Genomic DNA, 21,497 nt, shown 5'->3' with positions numbered 1-21,497 from the left:
GTCCATTAAAGGTGTATGGACAAAATACACAGCTGCCTGCAACAGCTGCCTCCTCCGGCAGTGTTTATCCTCCCAGAAAGCTCCTATAAACATGTTTAAAAGCCACTGGAGTATTTTACTTCGTATCCTTTAATCCAAGGGGTCCCTCGTGTGCCAGCTCAGGTGCCCCCTAGCTGGGAGACTTCGCTTCTTATCTGCTAGAAGCGGAGTCTCCCAGCAACTGTTCTAAAGACAGCCCCATCACTGGGAGGGTACTGGCCGATGCAAGTCGGGGCCCTAGGGGCAGCGTGTGGCTACAGCCCAAGGGTGGGGGCTAGTAAATCATTTCAAGCCCATTGCCCTCTGTGGTCTGAAAGTCTTTGTTGCTGTGCATGCGACAGCCGCCTCACCATCATTCTAGAAGACTAGGCACGTTTTCACAGTAAAAGAGCCATGTCACGAGTCTCCTAAAGGGTTCTGCATGAAATGGCATGATGCGCCCCAATTGTGTGTGAGCCTCTGTTGGGTCACAGAGGGGCGTCACCATGACCAGGCCATGACCCTACCAACGCATGGCTCCAGCAGGTTACAGTAGTGGAGCGACGGCCTCTTTACCCTGACCTCACTGGGAGACTGCCAGGCATCTCTCCATGGTGCCTCTTTGCAGTACTCCGCCCCTACCTGAACAATGGCTGGATGGAGGCATGCCATGGCGGCACACCTGAGCGTGTGAGGTCTGGAGCTAGGGTGACCAACCGTCCGTAAATTTCACGGACAGTCCGTAATTTAAGCCGTCAATCCGTTGTCCGTGAAGGATTCTTTAACGGACGCCATTTGTCCGTAATTTTAACCACCCACCTCCCTTCTTGACTCTGATGCTGTTGGGGTCGGGTTTTTAGCAGACTCCGATGCAAGCTGGGATACCCAGCAGCATTGGAGATGCACAGTGGGATGGCAACCCTCACACCTCCAGCCCTTGATGAGCTGTTAAGAGGTGCTTCGAAGGTGACTGAGAGGGAGGGGCTGCCGCTTCAGGAGCAGGGGCATCTATTCAGATGCAAACAGCCCTGAATAATAATAATAATAATAAAGGAGTTTGTAGAGCGAATGGCGACGCCATCTCGGCGTGTCCCCGCGCTGTGGAGAGAGAGGCATAACCGTGACCGAGAGACAGAATCTATATGGTGTACAGGTAGGTCTTTAAAAGTTTTCTGAACTGAGTTTCAGTGTCTGCTAGCCTGATGTTCGCTGGAAGGGAAATTCCATTTGTTAGCCGCTAGCACTCTGAAAGAGCGGCCACCCATTCTGGCTTTATTTACACGAGGGATTTTAAGTAGGCCAGTTCCCCTAGAGCGAAGTGTTCTGCTTGGCTCATAAGTGAGGGCTAGGTCCGCCAGATAAAGAGGGGCTTTGTGCGATGTAGTCCTATAGCACATTAAGAGAGCTTTGAATAGGATCCTTTTTTTTATAGGTAGCCAATGTAGGGAAGTCAGAGTTGGATTGGATGATGCTCTTTTGGGTAGTCTCAGGACCAGTCGTGCTGCTGTATTTTGAAGTACCTGCAGTCGCCTGATATTTTTTTCAGTGGTTCCTAGGAGTAGCACATTGCCGTAATCTATACGGGAGGTTACTAAAGCTTGGGTCATGGTTCGTCTAGCCTCTAAGGGTAGTAGGTCCAGGGTACGATTAAGAGTCTTTAATACCCCGAAGCATTTCCCCACTAGTCTATGAATGTGGCCATCATAAGATAATTTGGGATCAACCCAGATGCCCAAATTCTTAGCTTCCTTACAGGGAGTAGGTAGAGGGCAAAGACAAGTTGGCCACCAGTCTCTTTTCCAGCTTGCATCATTCCCTCCTATCACCAGTACCTCCGTTTTAGAGCCATTGAGCTTCAGGCAATGTTGATTCATCCATCCTGCTAGATCCTGCATGCAGGCCTTAAAGTTGGCAGCTGCCGTGGTAGGAGCTTGTGATAGGGAGATTATGCGTCATGTCTCTGCAATTTAGAGGGGCCTTACACATTCCAGGGCCCCAAACATCCTAGAACCGGCCCCATTACACTGAGACAGCACATGATTTAAACAAACCTCGGTTCTGCAAACATGCAGTCTATAATGTAATAAAATAAAGAAATGGCACGATCGCACCCAGGCTGATTAACAAAGTATGGAGGACAATCAGTTCTCTCGGAGTATCTCCTTTAAGTACTGTACATCACAGTTGGAGATGGCAAAAGTAACATTTACTGCACGCTCACTCCGGTGCCCACCCTGGTGGATCCTGTTCCCCCTTCTGGGATAGCTCCTGGACCCCCCCCCCCACCCAGTGATGGCTCCTGTCCCCCCATGTTGTGGCTCCTGCCCCCCCCCCGCCCCGCGCCTGTGATGGCTCCTGTCCCCCCAGGTGGTGGATCTGTCTCTGCCCTGGGTGGCTTCTGTTCCAGTCCTGGAATGGCTCCTGCAGCGAGGGTGAACTTCTTGATGGGCCTCTTCTCAAAAAGGCTCAGCTAAAAATTAATATGTTAAGGTGGGCGAGTGAGTAAGTGAAGGGATGGGTGGATGGCTGGATGAATTAGTGAAAGGGTGAATGGATGAATGAAAGATTGAATAGATGGAAAATGAGAGAGGATGGATGGATTGATGAGTGAGGATGGATGGATTGATGAGTGATTGGAAGGATGGAGGAGAGAAAAGGTAAATAGCTGGATGTATGGGTGGAAGGGTAGCTGGTTGGGTAAAAGGGTGGATGGATGAGTGAAACGATGGATGAGTGAAAAGGTGGATGATGAGTGAGTGGGTGGATGGATGAGTGAAATGATGGATGGAGGGGTTGATGAATTGATAAGTGCAAGGGTGAATGGATGAACGGATGAGTGAAAGGGTGGATATAAGGATGGATGAGTGAGTGAAAGGGAGGGTAGATGGACAAAAGGATGAATAGTTGAGTGAAGGAGTGAAAAAATGAGAGGAATGATGGATGAGTGATAGGGTCAATGGATGGATTCTGGAGTGGATGAGTAGATGGATGGGAGGGTGGATGGATGGATGGAAGGATTGCTAAGTGAAAGGGTCGATGGAGAGAGAAAGGGAGGATGGATGACTGAAAGGATGGATGGATGGATGGATAACTGAAAGGGTGGATGGGTGGAAGGATGAGTGACTGGGTTGATGGATGGATGAGTGACTGGGTGGATGGATGGATGAGTGACTGGGTGGATGGATGGATGAATAAATGAAAGGATGGCTGGAAGGGTGAAAGGGTAAATGGCTGAATGGATGAGTGAATGGGTAGATGGGTAGAAGAGTGGATGGATGAGTGTACAGATGTATAGGGTGAAAGGGTGGATGATGGATAATGGATTGATGAGTGAAAGGATGAATGAAGGGATGGATGAGTGAAATGATAGATGGAAGGATACATGATGGCTAAGTTTGCAACTGGTTGAATGTTTGGATATGGCTGGGCTTACTTATATACTATTGCGCGACCTCTGATGTGTCTGTAAAACGTATCCAATTGTCCTAAAGTTTTGTCCTGAATTTTGACCTCCTGTCCTGAATTTGTGTCCTGAATTTGGACCCTTTGTCCTGAATTTTTATACTCACCGTCCTGAATTTGCACCAATGCCAGTTGGTCACCCTATCTGGAGCCTGAGACCACCGCTCACCCCAAGCTGTGCTCTGCCATCAGAGTGACCCCGCTATCCATGTGAGGGTCGTGACCTTGCAGCTCTGTACTACTATGTGAACGTGTCACCGACGTCTGGGTGCGGCATACGTGTCTGCACTGCCATGCTAACATTTTTCTCCAAGCAGCCCCTTCATGTCAGTGTCTGGGTCAAGCATTGCTACCACTGCCCACACTGAAATCCCGGATGTGTGATGCTGCCGCTCCCTCAGCAGGTGGCAGCTAACGAAGACTGCACAACCCCCAACTAGGCTCTGCCGAGAGGAGCGGTGCCTGTCCGAGGCAGAGAAAAGCCACAGACACTGAACCGGGTATCAAACTGCAGAACTGAAGAGAAGCAACAGCTGCTACTGTGCATGGCTATGGTCGCATGTTAAAACTGTAATATCTGATAATAAATGAGTCAGGTACAGAGAGGCTACAGGGTAAATATATATGTATTTAGAAGCATTGTTAAGGCATAAAGTTACTGGGCACATTTCCTTTGTAGAAAGTAAGTCTTACTTCTTCTTAGGACTTAAACTGCTTAGATATTATGGGCCAGAGGTACAGCCCTCTTTTGAGGCCGCAAACGGGAGATCGGCCCGTTTGCGACCACAAAAAAGGTTCCAGGCATGTACAAATGCTATTTTGTGAGTCAATGACTCGCAAAATAGCATTTGCGACTCTCGCTATTAGGAAGGGGCATCCCTTCCTAATAGCGAGTCACCATGCCAAGTACTGTTGTTCTGCAGCCGCATTTGTGGTCGCAAAATACTTACAACCTACTTCAAGTAGGTGGTAAACCACTTGCAAACGGGAAGGGGTCCCCATGGGATTCCTTCCCGTTAGTGAGTGTGTGCGTAAATGCCCTTAAAAAATGAAACAAAAAAGTTTCATTTTTTTTTTTTAAATGCAGCCCGTTTTCCTATAAGGAAAACGGACTGTTTTATTGAAAAAGCAGTCCCAGACATGGTGGTGTGCTGACCCCAGCAGGCCACCAACCCTGTGTGTGCTGGCCTTTTCCAATGGGGTCGCAAATTGTGCTTGCCTCATAAATATTGATAAGGCATGCAATTTGCGACCCCATTGGGTATGGGAAACAGTGTATTAGACACTGTTGTACATTGCATTTAGTGAGTTGCAAATTGTGAGTCGCAATTTGACGAATTTTGCAACTCGCTAAATGCAAGAGTTGAACACCTGGCCCTATATTTCTTGTGAGTGCTAAATAATGACATATACATGCACTTACCTGAACGAGACATTCTAGCCCCACAGCCACCCCCAAGAGTAAATGCAAAGATTTTAATGGAGGTACTTGTTAATCCAACGTGCTTGTGGCACCCAGCGCCTCTGCTTCCAAGGACACGTGGCAGAAGATTTGCCTAACTGTCCACGAGTCACCCAGACCCCAGACAATCTGACACGCCCTTTAGGAGGCCCTGAGGCTACCGTGAATGTGTCCCCAGTGATCCCAGTGTAATACGGCAGCGTGGGGTCAAATAGTGAATCTGAATAGAAAAGAAAAGAGCCCCCGACTCTGCTCGGGAATGCCCTTCCCTTCACCCTTTTATTGTAGCCGTGATTGTCATTACTACCCCAGGGGTCAGTGCTCTGTGAGCCCACCCCACTCATCCTTCCTGCTGCTCTGCACACAAGCCTGTCCACCAGGGCAGCTCCACTGGGGGAGAGGTCACACAGTCTGCCCAGCAACAGCAGGAAGGACACTCCTGAGGGAGGTATTTTTGTCCTACCTGGATTAGGCGTGGGGTACACAAGGGCACAAGTCCCATCCAGCTCCGCACACTTCGAGAGAGAGAAGGCGGTGACAATAGACTTCCACCGTAGCAGTTAGTGCCCCAACTTCTGAGCACTGCAAGTAACCAGAATGGGAGTTTGATGCTGCCTGAGTGCCACCAGCTAGGAATAAAAAAAAAAACGACCAAAATAAAAAGTAACGTATTTAAACCACAAATCTTCAGTCCCTGCTTGCCATAGATGGGAGCTACTACTATTACCCAATTGAATGGTAGTCAATGTACCAGGCTCTGAATGAATGGTAGGTTCAGTTGGCCTTCGGACATTTAAACCAGAGATCTGTAGATGGCAGCACACGTCAGCCCGGGAACATTCCAGCCACAAAACCATCCTATTGCCTCCACATCAGAAATCTGAAGCACTACAGTGAACTAAAATGTGTGAACAACACAACTGTGTGATGCTTGAATCACGATGGCCTGGATCAACCCGAACAGATACCTGTGACCCGGCTAGTATCTGCCATCTTGGAAGAGCGGCATGAGAGAAGATGCCCCATCTTTAAAACCCAGTGCAGCTCAAGGAGACAAGAAGAACAGTGTGTCTTCTTAGGCCCTCCAGAGTTAGAAGAGGATTCACTCCCTGGTGATATCACTATCCTGCACCCTCAAGAGACATTTTTGTTAAAGTTTCGGGGCCAAACTTTCACCATGAACATAAAATTAAAGATGTTTTTCACCTTGGGAGTTCTGAGTGACATCAGAGACAACACGATCTTCGCTCTCGATGTCTATTTGATGTCACTCAGAACCCCTCGGTGAATACCAGACCCTTACCTCACACGTATCCAGGGCTTTAAGTGGGATGAAAGAATTGGGGGTCTCTCAAAGGGGTGCAGCTAATGTAAATAAGGGCGTCTCTTTAAACATGTAAGCTAAAAATCAGTGCTTAGCATAGTGCGTTGCCCGACCTGTATTTTGCGGTTTCTGTCATTGCATCCAGTCATATGATACAACAAGTAAAGTCATACCTACAACAAGTCAGGACTATTGGCTTTGTCAATGGTTGTTAGTTGCGTAAGAAAAATAAGCAGCAACTATGGCTTGTATATTATATTGAAAAAGCTTCTACTCAAAGCCCTGGTGACACCACGACGATGGTGCTGCTCCTGAGTTTAAAAGAGAAAAAGGGAAATCCAGAGAGAAAATGACTCTTTAAAGGACTTCCTTTCCCCTACAACGCTGACCTGGCATGACGTCATGCCGTAACTTCTTTGCTACTGAGAAGTGAGCAGGCACAGTGTGCCTGCTGTCACTGCAGTCTGGGGAAAAATGGACCCCCTGTGCCAGGGCACAAAACAGAGACCGATAAAGACCCGTTTCAAGGCCCCCTTTAAAAAACTGTTGCGGATCCATCTAGAATTCTGTATATCATTCCCTCCGGCACCACAGGTAATATTAGTATTTTACAGTGCAGCGAGAACCACTGCTGCAGCCATAAAGCCGGAAAAGAAGGACCCTGCTGTGCAAACCTTAGTTATGGAGTTCCTCTGGCGAGCCTGCGCTGTCAGAACAATACTATATCAAATGAAGTTATTAAAAGTGCAATATGGGAAAAGTGCAATCATAGCAAACATTCAATTAATAGATGCCATATCTCTCAGAACAACAAACATTAATACATAATAGAAAAAACGACCTGAGTGGTACTATTATAAGTATTGCAACACAAGATATTTTGATATACACAACATTTTATTTTATATTGATTTTTGGATCAGACATTATTATTTCTTAAATATTTTCATTTTATATTTCATTAAATTGTTAAATAAACATGCATAGAAAATAAACAACAATTTACATAAATAAGAGAAAGAGACAAACAAAAATTACAACATGTCACACTGGACCGGTCTATAATCTATTGTGGTAGGCAAAGCGGTTGGAGTTCCTCTGGCGAGCCTGCGCTGTCAGAACAATACTATATCAAATGAAGTTATTAAAAGTGCATTCATCCACTTCACTAATGAATTCCCATTATTAGTATGATGACATCTGGCCCTTTAACTGGCACTGGCAGTATGTACATGTCAGCTCTATAGCACAGTATGGAGATTCTGAAGATGTTTTAATGGTCATTGTTCATTTATTTTGCAATTTTTTATTCTGATTGTAGTTTATACTGCTTTTATTTAAAGTTTTTGTAATTGTTAGTGGACGTTCAAGCTATGAATAAACATAAATCTTCCATAAATATCTCGGACCCATACCATAGAAGGGTGGAATCTATTCTCAAGCTCCCTCTGCATACTGTGAAAGTGCACTAAATGCCAATAAAACCACAAAGGAAGATACATTATAATAGCTCAAATGACAAAAAGAGACATGACGCACCTTAAACCAGTGTTAGGGTAGAGTTTAAGCCAACGCTGCAACCAAATGCATGGCATTCTGGGTTAATGTGGAAGGGGTGCGCAGCCTGAAAGGAAATGTACTCGCCCACAGTGACTCCCCATGACAGTCTGTTACCAAGCATTGCCCACCTGCGGTTGGCATCTCGTCCATTTTGCCATCAACAACTTTCCTGGTCGTGCCTGGCGGAGTACAAACCAATCCACTTCTCTTAGTGGCTGCAAGAATCTGAGACTCGGTGCCGTTTTTAAAGTCTTCTTAAAAAGCATTTCAGCCCTGAGATGAAGTTTGCTAATGTGTGTTTTTTACTGAATCACAAGATTTTTTTTAAAGCCAGCCTACTGAAAATGAGCAATATTTCACCTCAGAATTATTTTTCAAAAACCACTGACCACACAAACACATTACACTAAATAAGAGCTACGATTATACCTTATACCTCAACGGTCATAATTCCAGTCGATGGCAGAGCAAAGAGATAGTTAAAAGATTTCATAATATTCCAATTGTTTTTGAGACAGAAAAAGGAAGATGTACATTTTCCAGCGATGCAACGATATTTGGGAAACATTGGTTATGGATGGAAAGAGTCTTCCGGTTTCCTGTTACTGCTGTAGGATGTTAAGATGTGACACCAAATATGTTTTACATACCCTTTCACAGGAAGCCCCCCATTCTGCTGGTGTATATTCAGCAGGACGCCATACTTACCATATGGGAAAGAAAAGTGCAACACACCAAACACCAAATATCCTATGCATACACCCATTAGGACAGCTCCCTGCTGCACTCGAGCATGCACCGACACCCCCCCCCCCCCCCCCCCCACTGTTTGGGATCTACTGGAGGCCAGAGGACCTCTCCCCCCTCTTTGCAGCAATCCTTTTGATTGAGCTTCGGTTCTCGCCCCTCTTTCGGCTTACCTTTTCAGCCATGGGACAGTAGCCCTTCAGGAAATCCGGGCAAATCTCCGCCTTCTTCGACACGTAGACGTGGCTGTAGGGGCAGTTGCTATTGTTACAGATGCCTCTCAGGAAGAAAGAGCAAACGGGCATCTGTAAGGAGAGAGGAGGAGAGCAGGCATCACCCAGCAGAATGCAGACTGAGAGTTCATGGTAGACAAGGGAGCAGCCCACACAACACCATGCAACATCCGCTCTGTCTTTATGGCTTCTTGGGATCATCAATGGCAAAGTGGGAAACTGAGATCTGGGAAGATCAAAACAACTTCACCATTTCAAGTACTAAAAACACAAGCAGCACTCTTAGGTGCTCCTCGCTTCAGCGTAAACTCAACCTCTAACCCCACCGGACACACAGACGCATTTCGGTCTCATCTACTTCTGTACACTAATGCGGTCATTCACCAAGCCTCAACCACCCACTCAGCATCTTTGCCTTCCTTCCTAGGTCTGGCTTGACAGCACAGCTGTCTGCAAGATGCATTGGTAGTAATTCTTTCAAATATACATAGAGTAGGCGTTGGATCCACCCAGAGAATCATTACACTCTCACTTCATGCTGCCCTTCTGCCTTCAAGAAAGAGCTTCCACTGGATTGCATGAGGAACTAGTTCCCAAACATCTGAAAAGTACACTTTATAATCATGTTCTTTGTGCCATTCAACTCTTTACTGCCCTTTATGCTTTCTATACAGTAAGCAATCCTTTATTTGCCTCATTTATCCACGGCTCTGCCAAAGGAGGCTTTAATGTGATAGATAGATGTGATAGGCGTGTCTGGCTGGTACGGCGATGGAGCCTTGTTAGAGTGATTAGCTCACAGTTTGACAAAGAATTGTTCCTAGTTTCGGAAGAGGTAACCGCTGACATTTATAGCAGTGCGTGTTGCATGGTACATGAATTACACTAAAGTGCTTTGCACGAAAAATACCTGGTGCGAGTTGAGTTACCCGGATTCATGTTACTTAAGTTCTTCATTCACCCTTGTCCTGAGGAGGCCAAGATTGTTCTGGAGGCCGAAACGCGTCCACGTTGACATATTACAAAATAAGGAGTCTGATGATATTATTTGAGTGAATTTTGAAATCTACTTTTTTTGACACAATCTTGAAATTTAAGTTCAGGATTAAAGAGAACCGATTGTGTTTGATAGGACTACCTCAGAGTGTACTTCCTGTATGTGATAGGTGGACACTCCTCTCTTGTTTTGACCTATTGAATGAAAAGGAATAATTTATTACATATCATTTGTATAAAAAAACTGTTTGTCTTTTTTGTTATTTGTATATAATTGTTGTATATATGTGTGTATATATATGTGTGTATATATATATGTGTATATTGTGCGTTTGAAAATAGTGCTATAAAATAGGATGAAGTATCTCCCCGGATTACAATAATTAAATTATGTAATCCTGCTTTCTGTGTCACTATTGTTAACTGGTAACAACTTACTATTTCTCTGGTGTCCTGGCGTGTTCCCCGGTCCACCGCTGATCATTCAGATTGCGTGGAGGGATCGATCGCCACAGCAGGAAGTGTTCCCTACCACTTCCGGTCACGACGGAGGTTAGCAGTCTAGCTGCTCACCTCCACCAGCATAAAAACCCCTAAAGCGTCTGGCACAGTCGGACTTATTTCAGACACCTAAGGGCTGCGAGCACGCATTTTGGGATCCTCAGGACCAGATACAGGTCTTGCACTATCACTCCTAAGCTAACCAGAGCGTTGTTTTTAAATCGCCGACGGAAGCTCTCTGCTAAGGGCTCCTAGCTGATTTTATTACACTGCACTGCACCTTTTAAAAAAAATGGTGTCACTATTGTTAACTGGTAACAACGTACTATTTCTCTGGTGTCCTGGCGTGTTCCCCGGTCCACCGGTGATCATTCAGATTGCGTGGAGGGATCGTTCGCCACAGCAGGAAGTGTTCCCTACCACTTCCGGTCACGACGGAGGTTAGCAGTCTAGCTGCTCGCCTCCACCAGCATAAAAACCACATGCCCTCACTGACGCACAGCGGACGCGCTCAGCGGGCGCGCCGAAGGCGCCCCTAAGGCAAGCCCGTCTGCGCCTGGACTCGGCCCTGCTCAGAGAGATTAACATCTCTGTTAACAGGCCCCACTGTCCGCCTCTCCCCTTATAGTCCGGTCCCAATCCTGGACCGACTCATTGCCCCTTATGCACCCTCTTTCTGTCCCATCCCACCACCAGGCACCACCCAACTCCTCTGCCCTCTTTCGTGCCACTCTCATAAATGCCCGTTCCCTTCCCAAACACAATTTGGACATCTTAGAGCTAACTACTAACTAGAACCTAGACCTCCTGTTTATAACAGAAACCTGGGGTGACTCCTCCTCCGGACCAGACTTTTGCTTGGCCATGCCGGAGGGTTATTGTGTTCTCAGACATGACAGGCGCACTGGGAAGGGAGGTTGGCTAGCCATCATTCATAGAGCCTGCCACATCACCAAAATAGAACCCATCGACCGCTTGGACTGCGAAGCTCTCACCTACTCCGTTGCTCTCTCCAACAATCAATCATTTAAAGGCACTTTCCTTTACCGCCCTCCTGTCCGGGCCCCCGAAAAAGCTTCCTTTCAGCCCTAGACAGCCTGATAGAGCCTTCAGCGGGAGCCCCTGACTACACCACATTAGGAGACTTCAATTTCCACCTAGAATCTCCTACCAATAAGGACTCCGCCCTTCTCATTACCGATCTACAAACAGCCAGACTTCATCAACTAGTCTCCACAGCCACTCACCAAGCCGGTTATACTCTTGATGGCCTCTTCACCAATAACCCCGACATCGCGCTCCTCTCTGTCACCCCCCTCGTATGGACAGATCATGCCGCAATACTCTTCATCATCCAGTCCCGGAACCCCAACCCCTCACAGTCCAAGGCCCGCATTCCCAAGCTCACGCGAGCCTGGAAAAACATGGATATTCCCTTACTTACAACTACACTCTCCAACTCCCTCGACGAGCTCACCCCAAACCCAACATTGCATCCAATAATTATCTGGACTGGCTACATGGCGCCTTCAATTCTCTGGCACCCCCCAAATTGATCTTTCCCAACCGAACTACTCCTTCCTCCCCTTGGTTTACGGAGGACCTTAGACTACAGAGACAACGCTGCAGAAACCTAGAAAGGCACTGGCGCAGACATTACAACCCCCAGGATAAACAAACATACAAGGACGCCCTGGCCATATACAAGCGCTTTATTATCTCACAGAAGAGCTCCTTCTATCTATCTCAAATTGAATCTGCTCAAACCTCTTCTAAAAAGCTGTTCCAGGTAGTCAACACTCTTTCCAATCCCCCCACCTGCCCTTCCACGGATGCCTCACAAAATCTCTGTAACTCTCTTGCCAACTTTTTCGCAAACAAGGTCACCACTATATATTTGGCGTTCACTTCTCACACTTATTCCAACCCTACGAATCCTGACCCCTCCATCACCCCCACCACCACTACTTTTTCAAACTTCCATCAGGTCCCCCCCCGAACAGATCTCTCAATTAATCTCCTCTATCAGGTCAGGATCCCCTCTTGACCCTTGCCCGCCCTCCATCCTTAAACTCATTCCGGATGTCATAACCCCTTCTCTCACCAATATCTGTAATTCCATGTTCCTCACAGGCTCCTACCCCTCCATTTGGAAAAAAGCAGTCATCAAACCCCTCCTGAAAAAACTGTCCCTCGACCCTACAGCCTCAATTAACTACAGACCCATCGCCTGCCTTCCGTTCCCAGCCAAGATTTTTGAAAATCTAATGAATAAACAGCTGTCGGAATTTATCAACCAAAACCACCTCCTGGACGATACTCAATTCGGATTCAGACAGGGTCATGGAACTGAAACAGCCCTGATAAAGGCCGCCGACGAGATTAGGATGATTTTAGATCAAGGCAGTGTGGCGGTCCTTATACTTCTGGATCTATCCGCCGCCTTTGGCACGGTCGATCATGCCACCCTGATCAACCGTGTCTCAACCTTAGGGATCAACCACTCAGCCAGGGACCTTCTTGCCTCATTCCTCACCAACCGCACCCAAACAGTAAAGCTAGGCTCCTTCTACTCTCCTGTCTTTACTCTCCCGTGCGGGATGCCCCAAGGATCCTCGCTAAGTCCAACCTTATTCAACATATACGTTTCAGACTTAGCAAGGGTGATCAAATCCCACGGGCTGAGTTTAACCTCTTATGCTGATGACACCCAGCTGGTGCTAGCAGTACATAAGGACGGGATAGCGGTTGCGTCCAGATTCCAGGAGGGTATGCTAGCCATCAGCTCCTGGATGACGAGCAATTGCTTAAAATTAAATTCTGATAAGACTGAGGTAATGACTTTCGGGAACCTCACCCCCGGCTGGTCCCCTACCTGGTGGCCCAATGAAATGGGCCCTCCGCCAGTACCCGTCACCAAGGTCAGAAACCTCGGGGTCTTGTTCGACGACAAACTTTTGTTCAATCACCATGCAAAAGCCGTTGTTTCCTCCTCTTTCCACACCTTAAGGGAAATTAAGAAATTACTACCATACCTCCCAGTCTCAGCTGGCAGAACTCTTATCACCACCCTAATCTTCTCTAAAACGGATTATTGTAATGACCTCCTGCTTAATGCCCAAGAAAAGGTCCTTAACAAGCTCCAGTCAGTTCAGAACGCGGCAGCCAGAATTCTACTCAGCATCCCCAAATTAAAATCCATCACATCGGCCATACGTCAACTTCATTGGCTGCCTATCAGAAGCCGGACCAAATTCAAAGCACTATGCATCGCTTACAAAGCCATCAATAATTCAGGACCTCAGTATCTAAAAAAAGCTTTTTCCCTATATACACCCAACAGACCCCTTCATTCCTCCACAGCTTACCTTCTCCCTGTCCCACGTACCAAAAAATCCTCCTGGGGAGACAGGCGCTTCCTAGTCTCCACGGCCAGACTCTGGAACTCTCTTCCTATCCCCATCAAAACCAGTCCCACAATCATCCCCTTCAGCAAACAATTAAAAACCTGGCTTTTTAACCAATAATCCGCCCTCTAGCGTTTCCCCTGTCTGGATTCTAAGTCCATAAGCGCCGAGACACCCCAGGGTATTTGCGCGCTATACAAATCACCCAAACATAAACATATGTGATTGTTTCATTTTTTAAGTAACAAATTGAATTACAGGACATTGTCCCAAGTATAGGGGATTTTATAGTCCCCTATCACAAAAAGATCAATAGATATTGATCCCTCCTTACCACTTTGTGTATTTACTAGAGTTAATGTGAGGGACAGCATTTGTGAATGCATGTTTACATGAGTTGGAATGTTACGGTCCAACGATTGCCTTTGCCACCCCTAGTTATTTTGCAAATATTTGCTTATGCATGGAGAAATGTCATTTAATTGAACATTTAGTTGAACTGGTCATGCCTGACCATATTCCTTTTTTCACGATCTCTCATCATCCTTTCTACCCTGTCAGAAGACTCTCTTTATTGTTCAATTAATTAAAATTGTTACAATCTGCTACATTTTCGTATGTAGAGTGAAATAGAAGAGGAGGATAAAAAGGGAGAAAGGATAAAAAATACAGTTCTAAAATGCATAACCATCATGCGGATTCCACCTAAAATATCTGGATTTGCTAAGGTTTATAAAATCCTTAAAACATAGCGCCCAGGCTGGGTCGGAAATGCTAGTGCATTGAAATAGCAGCTACGCCTATAGTTCCTTTATAACTTGGACAGGCCCTTACCGCGGTGGATTAGTGTTCGCTTTAATGCACACCTGATTAAGAGTGTCAATGGAAAAAGCCGGCGTTTATAGATATTAACCCCAGTTCTAGAGATTTGGATGGTCTGACGTGCACAATTGATCTTCCAAACTTGGTTGATTGTATTTCCTTCTTTGCTGTGTAAGCCGTGGAGTCGCTGTGGTTCTGGCTAGATAGCCAGCTAATTGCTGCAGGTGGCTTTGGATGTATATGTGAGGGCGACCCGGATTGCATCTGTGAATTTCCCTAATCTGGCTGTGATTTGTACTGTTTTGAAAACACAGGTTAGAGACTTCTCGGCAATGTCTAAGACCATGGGTTCTGCAAATGGGGACTACCAGACGATATCGCTCACTGGCCAACTTTAGACAGAAACACAAGAGGTGAAACCAGGATTCGTGTTGGTAACTACATAGCCGGCAAGCGATTAAATTGTCCCGCCGGGCACAAGATGGATTGAAGTCCACGACTGGTAGTGCAAGAAGCCTCATACACAAAAAATTTTCCCGGGTTTGAACTGCAAAGGCTTGCTCGAAGTAAGGCTGTGGCTTGCCCAGGATATAGGAGGCATCCAGTCTAGAGAAGTTGGTTTGGCGGCGTATGCTTTCCAGATGTCTGTTGAATGAGATTTTCTTGACCTGAGCGTTCAATTATTTTTTCCCTGCGGTGAGTGGGATATCACACTTTTGCAGGTTTAGAACTTCTATTTCAAGTAGGGTTAGGGCCTCTGCCTACTGGGCCTGCCATGGGGAGCCAGCCACTTCAAAAAATGTTTTGATTTGGGCTTTCAATGAAAGTGCTGGGGCACGCAAGGTGCTGATGTAGTATTTAATTATGTCCCCTAAACATATGACGTCCGGGAAGGGGAGTCCCAGCTCCAATCGGACTCTCGATCTCCTAGCCTGTCGAGGGAGTGTTAGTACCTTTTTATAGGCTGAAATATGGAAATGCATAAGAAATCTGTTGAATGCGCAAGGGAATGTGAGGTGACCGTAGTTGATAGAGGGAATGAGTTTGGGACTCAGAACTTAAAGTATGGGATCTGCGGTGGGACTGTGTAGCAGCTGATTTAGGGGCTTTAACCTATAAATTATGCCGGCCCCCTTACATCTTAGATGTTTTAAGTGGCCCGTTGGTGTTGCCTCATTTGATAGCTGGATGAACGCCTCCTCAGCGCCCGACATCGCCATCGCCATCCCGGACGGCTACAAGATCATCCGGAGGGACCGCGTCAACCAGACAGGAGGAGGCATCGCCATCATCCACAGGAACTCCATCCGCATCACGACCAACACCGACGACACCCTCGCATCCTCCGAGCACCTGCACTTCCAGATCCACATCAACCCCAAGACCACCCTCAGAGGCACCCTCATCTACAGACCTCCGGGACCACGCACACAATTCAGCGAAGACATCGCCGACTTCATCAGCCCGTACGCCCTCCCCTCTGCCGACTACATCGGGGACCTCAACTTCCACCCGGAGAACAACAACGACCGCAACACCACCACCCTGCTGGACAACCTCGCTAACCTCGGACTCAAGCAACTGGTGACCACCCCCACCCACTTCGCCGGACCCACACTCAACCCCGTCTTCTCCTCCAGCAAGGACATCGCCTTCAGCCACGCCACCGGACTCCACTGGACGGACCACAGCTGCGTCCACTTCAGCTTCAAAAGGACCACGATCCACCACCAACAGCAACAGGTTGCACGCAGAAGCTGGAACAAGATCACAGCCGACCAGCCTGCGACTTCCCTGAGCAAGAACCCACCCACCAGCGCAACGAACCCCAGCCAAGTGGCCACCAACCTCACGAAGTGGATCAGCGACTGCGCAGACGACCTCGCCCCTCTGAGGACCCCGCCTAGCAGACCCGGCAGCAAGAAAGCCCCATGGTTCACCGACGAACTCAAGAGCTCCAAGAAGGACTGCAGAGCCCTGGAGAAAGCCTGGAGCAGAGACTCAACACCGGATAACATGACTGCCCTCAAGATCGCCACCCGAAAACACCACCAACTGATCCACACCACCAAGAAAACTGCATTCAAGGAACGACTGGACAACAACGCACACAACAGCAAGGAACTCTTCAACATCGTTAAAGAGCTCTCCAACCCCAACGCCGGAAACAACAACATCACCCCTTCGCAAGACCTCTGCAACTCCTTCTACTTCCACAACAAGATCGCGGACATACACAACAGCTTCAGCACTCAACCAACGCACGCCACGAGCGAACCACCGCCCCCCACCACCCTCCGCGCCTGGACCCCGATCAGCACCGAAGACACCATCCGCACAATGAACTCCATCCACTCTGGATCTCCGACCGACCCTTGCCCTCACCACGTCTTCAACAAGGCCGACGCTGTCATCGCACCCCACCTGCGGGACATCATCAACACCTCCTTCAACACCGCTACCTTCCCGGAGAGCTGAAGCACGCCGAACTCAGCGCCCTACTAAAGAAGCCATCAGCCGACCCCACCGACCTCAAGAACTACAGACCCATCTCGCTGCTCCCGTTTCCCGCAAAAGTAATCGAGAAGACCGTCAACAAGCAGCTGGCCGCCTTCCTCGAGACGAACGGATCCCTCGACCTCTCGCAGTCTGGCTTCCGGGCCAACCACAGCACCGAAACCGCCCTGATCGCAGCAACCGATGACATCCGAGCCCTGCTCGACAACGGAGAAACAGCGGCCCTCATCCTCCTAGACCTCTCCGGGGCCTTCGGCACTGTCTGCCACCGTACCCTAGTACAGCGCCTCAGCAACGTCGGAATCCAGGAGAAGGCACTGGAGTGGATCACCTCCTTCCTCGCCGGAAGGACACAGAGAGTCCGCCTTCCCCCGTTCAGATCAGAAGCTACCGAAGTCATCTGCGGCGTTCCTCAAGGCTCCTCACTCAGCCCAACCCTCTTCAACGTCTACATGAGTCCCCTCGCAGCCATCGCACGCCAGCACAACCTCAACATCCTCTTCTACATCGACGACACCCAGCTGATCCTCTCCCTCACCAACGACCCCACCACCGCCAGAGCCAACCTACACGAAGGGATGAAAGAGGTAGCCAAATGGATGAAGAACAGCCGCCTGAAACTGAACTCGGACAAGACGGAAGTCCTCATCCTGGGATCCTCACCCTCCGCCTGGGACGACTCCTGGTGGCCCCCAGCCCTAGGCAGCGCACCCAAACCAACAGACCACGCACGCAACCTGGGCTTCATCCTGGACTCCTCCCTCTCCATGACCAGACAAGTCAACACCGTCTCCTCGTCGTGCTTCAACATCCTACGCATGCTACGCAAGATCTTCCGGTGGCTCCCCACCGAGACCAGGAAGACGGTCTCCCATGCCCTCGTCACCAGCCGACTGGACTACGGCAACTCCCTCTACGCCGGAACCACCTCCAAACTCCAGAAGATACTCCAGCGGATCCAGAACGCCTCAGCACGACTCATCCTGGACATCCCCCACCGCAACCACATCTCCGGACACCTGAGAGACCTGCACTGGCTCCCGGTCAACAAGAGAATCACCTTCCGTCTCCTCACCCACGCACACAAAGCCCTGCACAACCAAGGCCCAGGATACCTCAACAGCCGCCTCAACTTCTACGCTCCCAAACGCCAGCTTCGATCGACCGGCCACGCCCTCGCCGCAGTCCCCCGCATCCGAAGAGCCACCACAGGGGGAAGGTCCTTCTCCTACCTGGCCGCCAAGACTTGGAACTCCCTCCCGACCCACCTCCGCCTGACCCAGGACCACCTCGCCTTCAGGAAGCAGCTCAAGACCTGGCTGTTCGAGCAGTAGCGGACCCTCCCTCCCCCATTGCCTTGAGACCCTCCGGTTGAGTAGTGCGCTATACAAATGCTTTGATTGATTGATTGATTGATTGATTGCCTGACTCTAAGGTAGTTGTAGCTTGTGCATGTATTTATTTGCTGATCGTCAAGCCGCCATTGGGCAGTTTTATTTCATTGCATAAGAATCCTGTTGAATGCGCCGAGGAATGTGAGGTGACCATAGTTGATAGAGGGAACGAGTTTGGGACTCAGAACTTTGGGATCTGCGGTCGGACTGTGTAGCAGCTGATTTAGGGGCTTTAAGCTATAAATTATGCCAGCTCCCTTACTTCTTAGATGTTTTAAGTGGCCCGTTGGTGTTGCCTCGTTTGACGCTAAGGTAGTTGAAGCTTGTTGCTTAGCACCTTTTCTGATGCTGTGGATTGGCTCATCATTATGCGGACCCAGGTTTCCTGGTGTAGTGCTATTATTGCTTTTAATAGCTGCCAGGGGATTCCCCAGGAGTCTAATTTTTCCCACAGTTTCCCTCGGTCTACACAGTTGAATGCTGCACAGTAATCCACAAAGCAGCAGAAGAGGGGCAGTTGCGTCACCTCTGTAGTTTGATGTGCCAGGTAACCCCATGCTAGGATGTTATCCGTGGTGGAACTTTCGGGTCTGAAGCCTGATTGAAAGAGAGGAAGGATATTGTTAAAATTTACCCATGCTTCTGAATTTTTTCAGTAATATCCTTGCATACGCTTTGGCTTCTAGATCCAATAAAGGGGTGAGGCGATAGTTACCTGGTTTCGTGTGGTTCCCTTTTTTGTTAACGGAAAGAGAGCCTTTCCAAGGCGTTGGGATTATGGATGTGGCATAGGCATACTTAAAGAGTGGTGTGAGCTAACATGGCCAGGATTCTTGTGAGGCTTTGAACACGGACACTGGAACCCCTTTGGGACCTGAGGCTCCGCCTTCCCTCATTTTACATATTAGACTTGGCCTCAGTGAAGTTGGGTGTTCTAAACGCCTGGAGTGTTACTAAAGAAAATTTATGTAAGTTAGTATATGGTGTGGCTGATGGTTAAGGTATAGTCTGATGGTCAAGGTATATCTGTTTTGCGTATTTGACCCCTTCGTCGGCTGCCACCCCATTTTCTTTTGACTGACCGGTATTGCTTAGATGATTAATGTGTTTCCAAAGTTGTATGCATACCTTTTTCTTTGAGAAGGGTGAACATTTTCAGCCATTCCGCCTCAATCTTCTTTGTCTTTATCTGCCAGACTTTCTTTCTATATTGTAACAATGGTCCTTAAAAAAGCATTTACAAGAGATAAATAAATATATACCAAGATAAGTGCTATATTCCACAGTGTCCAGCCGGACACACAATTTAATTAATTAGATAAATGTTTCATCATTTTAAAGAGCAACCAACAATATACATACTAGCCGCAACTTAGGAATTGTGGTATCCACTGCGCTACTCCCACGCTTCGTTAGCGGCTCCACTGAGAGCCACGAAATCACTTGTGTCCATGACTGACATTTATATTGCCAAGCCGCAACAGGAGCATTAGAGCACATTTCCGCTCTAAAGGCAGCTTTCTTAAATTCAGGCATGTAAATCACAACGTCCTGATCTGATCCCATTATTCTTTAAAGGGGATCGAAACGTCGTCGACCAGTGGAATAGTTTCACACGTAAAAACCATTGTGTTATATTAGTGTGAAAACTATTTTCAGGATAGCTTGTCATGTACTCCTATTGACTCAAAGCCTCCTTTGTCTTTTGCCTGAAAATCTTTCTGTTTAACTGTATTTGTCTTCTGTTTTCAAGTACTGGATGCAGGACTGCGTCCCACTCTATTGTTGGTTGCTCTTTAAAATGATGAAACATTTATCTAATTAATTAAATTGTGTGTCCAGCTGGACACCGTGGTAATATAGCACTTATCTTGGTCTATATTTATTTATCTGTTATAAATGCTTTTTTAAGGACCATTGTTACAATATAAAATTGACATCCAGGGTCCTTAATTACCTATTGGGTTCCCTTGTTCTCTTTAAACAGACTTTCTTTCTATGCTCTGCTCGGAGGGCTGTAATTGTGTGAGATTGCTGTTTTCTTATCCCTTTTTTCCTTGCCTTCTGGGCTTTTGAATGGATTCATTTGGTAGAGTGTACTTCCCTGGATTGGATGTATGGGTTAGGTGGATGGCCATATGTGACCTGAGTCAGGGTAATTCCTGGTCCCCCGTCAAAGGCTTGTATTAGATCCGCTAAGAGTGCTTCCCAATGTACAGGGAGAGGGACTGTTCCTTTTTCAGTTGGATTCGGCTCTTTGGATGTAATCCACTCAGAGTTTTAGGCCGAGCTTTGCAGACCATTTTATTCTGCTCAGTACTTTGTGGTGCTCTTCCCCAGTGGGAGCCCCAATTAATTGCAGTTGTGGGGCAAGGACGATCTTTGGCTGCTTTGATGGCATGCACGGAGACCAAGGTGTGGCTTTGGAAGAGACGCTGCAGGAGGGCGGTCTTAGTAGAGAGCGGTGTGTGAGTTTGCTGGTTCCCTAGCTCCCAAGTGTTCAGATCGCCGGCAATGACTGGAAAATTTGAAGAATATTTGTTTAGTAAATAGTCGAATTTTGTTATCAAAGTTTTTAGTGCTTGTTTTTTTTATGGCTGGCAGGAGTAAGATAACAGGTAATTAACAAAAATCGGATTGAGTTGCCCAAAGATATTACGTTTTATGGCTGCAGTGTGAAGTTCTTAGAAGCCTGGCAGAATTAGAGGTTCAGTGGCCCATGTCTCTAGTAGACAAAGAATGTCGTTTTTTTAAAGATAATTGATTTCTGAGTTGGTACTAAGAAGATTTTGAGGCTAGCTACATTCCAGGATATGATTGCTAATTGAGGATTGGTTCTAAAGGATCTGGTCCGCGGTCCGCCTTTATAAAATTGATGTTGCCGTCGTGGGAGCAGGCCTTCTGGTCGGGTCCATATTCACTGTCCAGATGTTTGTGTCGGCTCACTGGGAGAAACTGTCCTTTGATCAACTGTACTGGTTATCCTGAGTGCGTTGTAGGACGTTTGATTTGCCGTCAAATTGTTCCCCGAGTGCCTTCCCTTAGGAACTGAGT

General features: G+C 47.5%; 1 protein-coding gene across 1 annotated transcript in view; it reads right to left on the bottom strand.

Annotated features, from left to right (window-relative positions):
- ZC3H3 (zinc finger CCCH-type containing 3) overlaps nucleotides 1-21,497 on the bottom strand; it is a 1,776,692-nt gene that overhangs the window by 414,467 nt on the left and 1,340,728 nt on the right. The window contains exon 9 of the mRNA XM_086966317.1: nucleotides 8,747-8,878. Within this exon, the coding sequence (XP_086822443.1) occupies nucleotides 8,747-8,878 (132 nt within the window). The remainder of the gene's footprint in view (nucleotides 1-8,746; nucleotides 8,879-21,497) is intronic.

This window comes from Lissotriton vulgaris, chromosome 4_1, assembly GCF_964263255.1.
Source record: "Lissotriton vulgaris chromosome 4_1, aLisVul1.2, whole genome shotgun sequence".
NCBI lineage: Eukaryota > Metazoa > Chordata > Amphibia > Caudata > Salamandridae > Lissotriton > Lissotriton vulgaris.
This window is presented reverse-complemented; position numbering and strand designations above follow the sequence as displayed.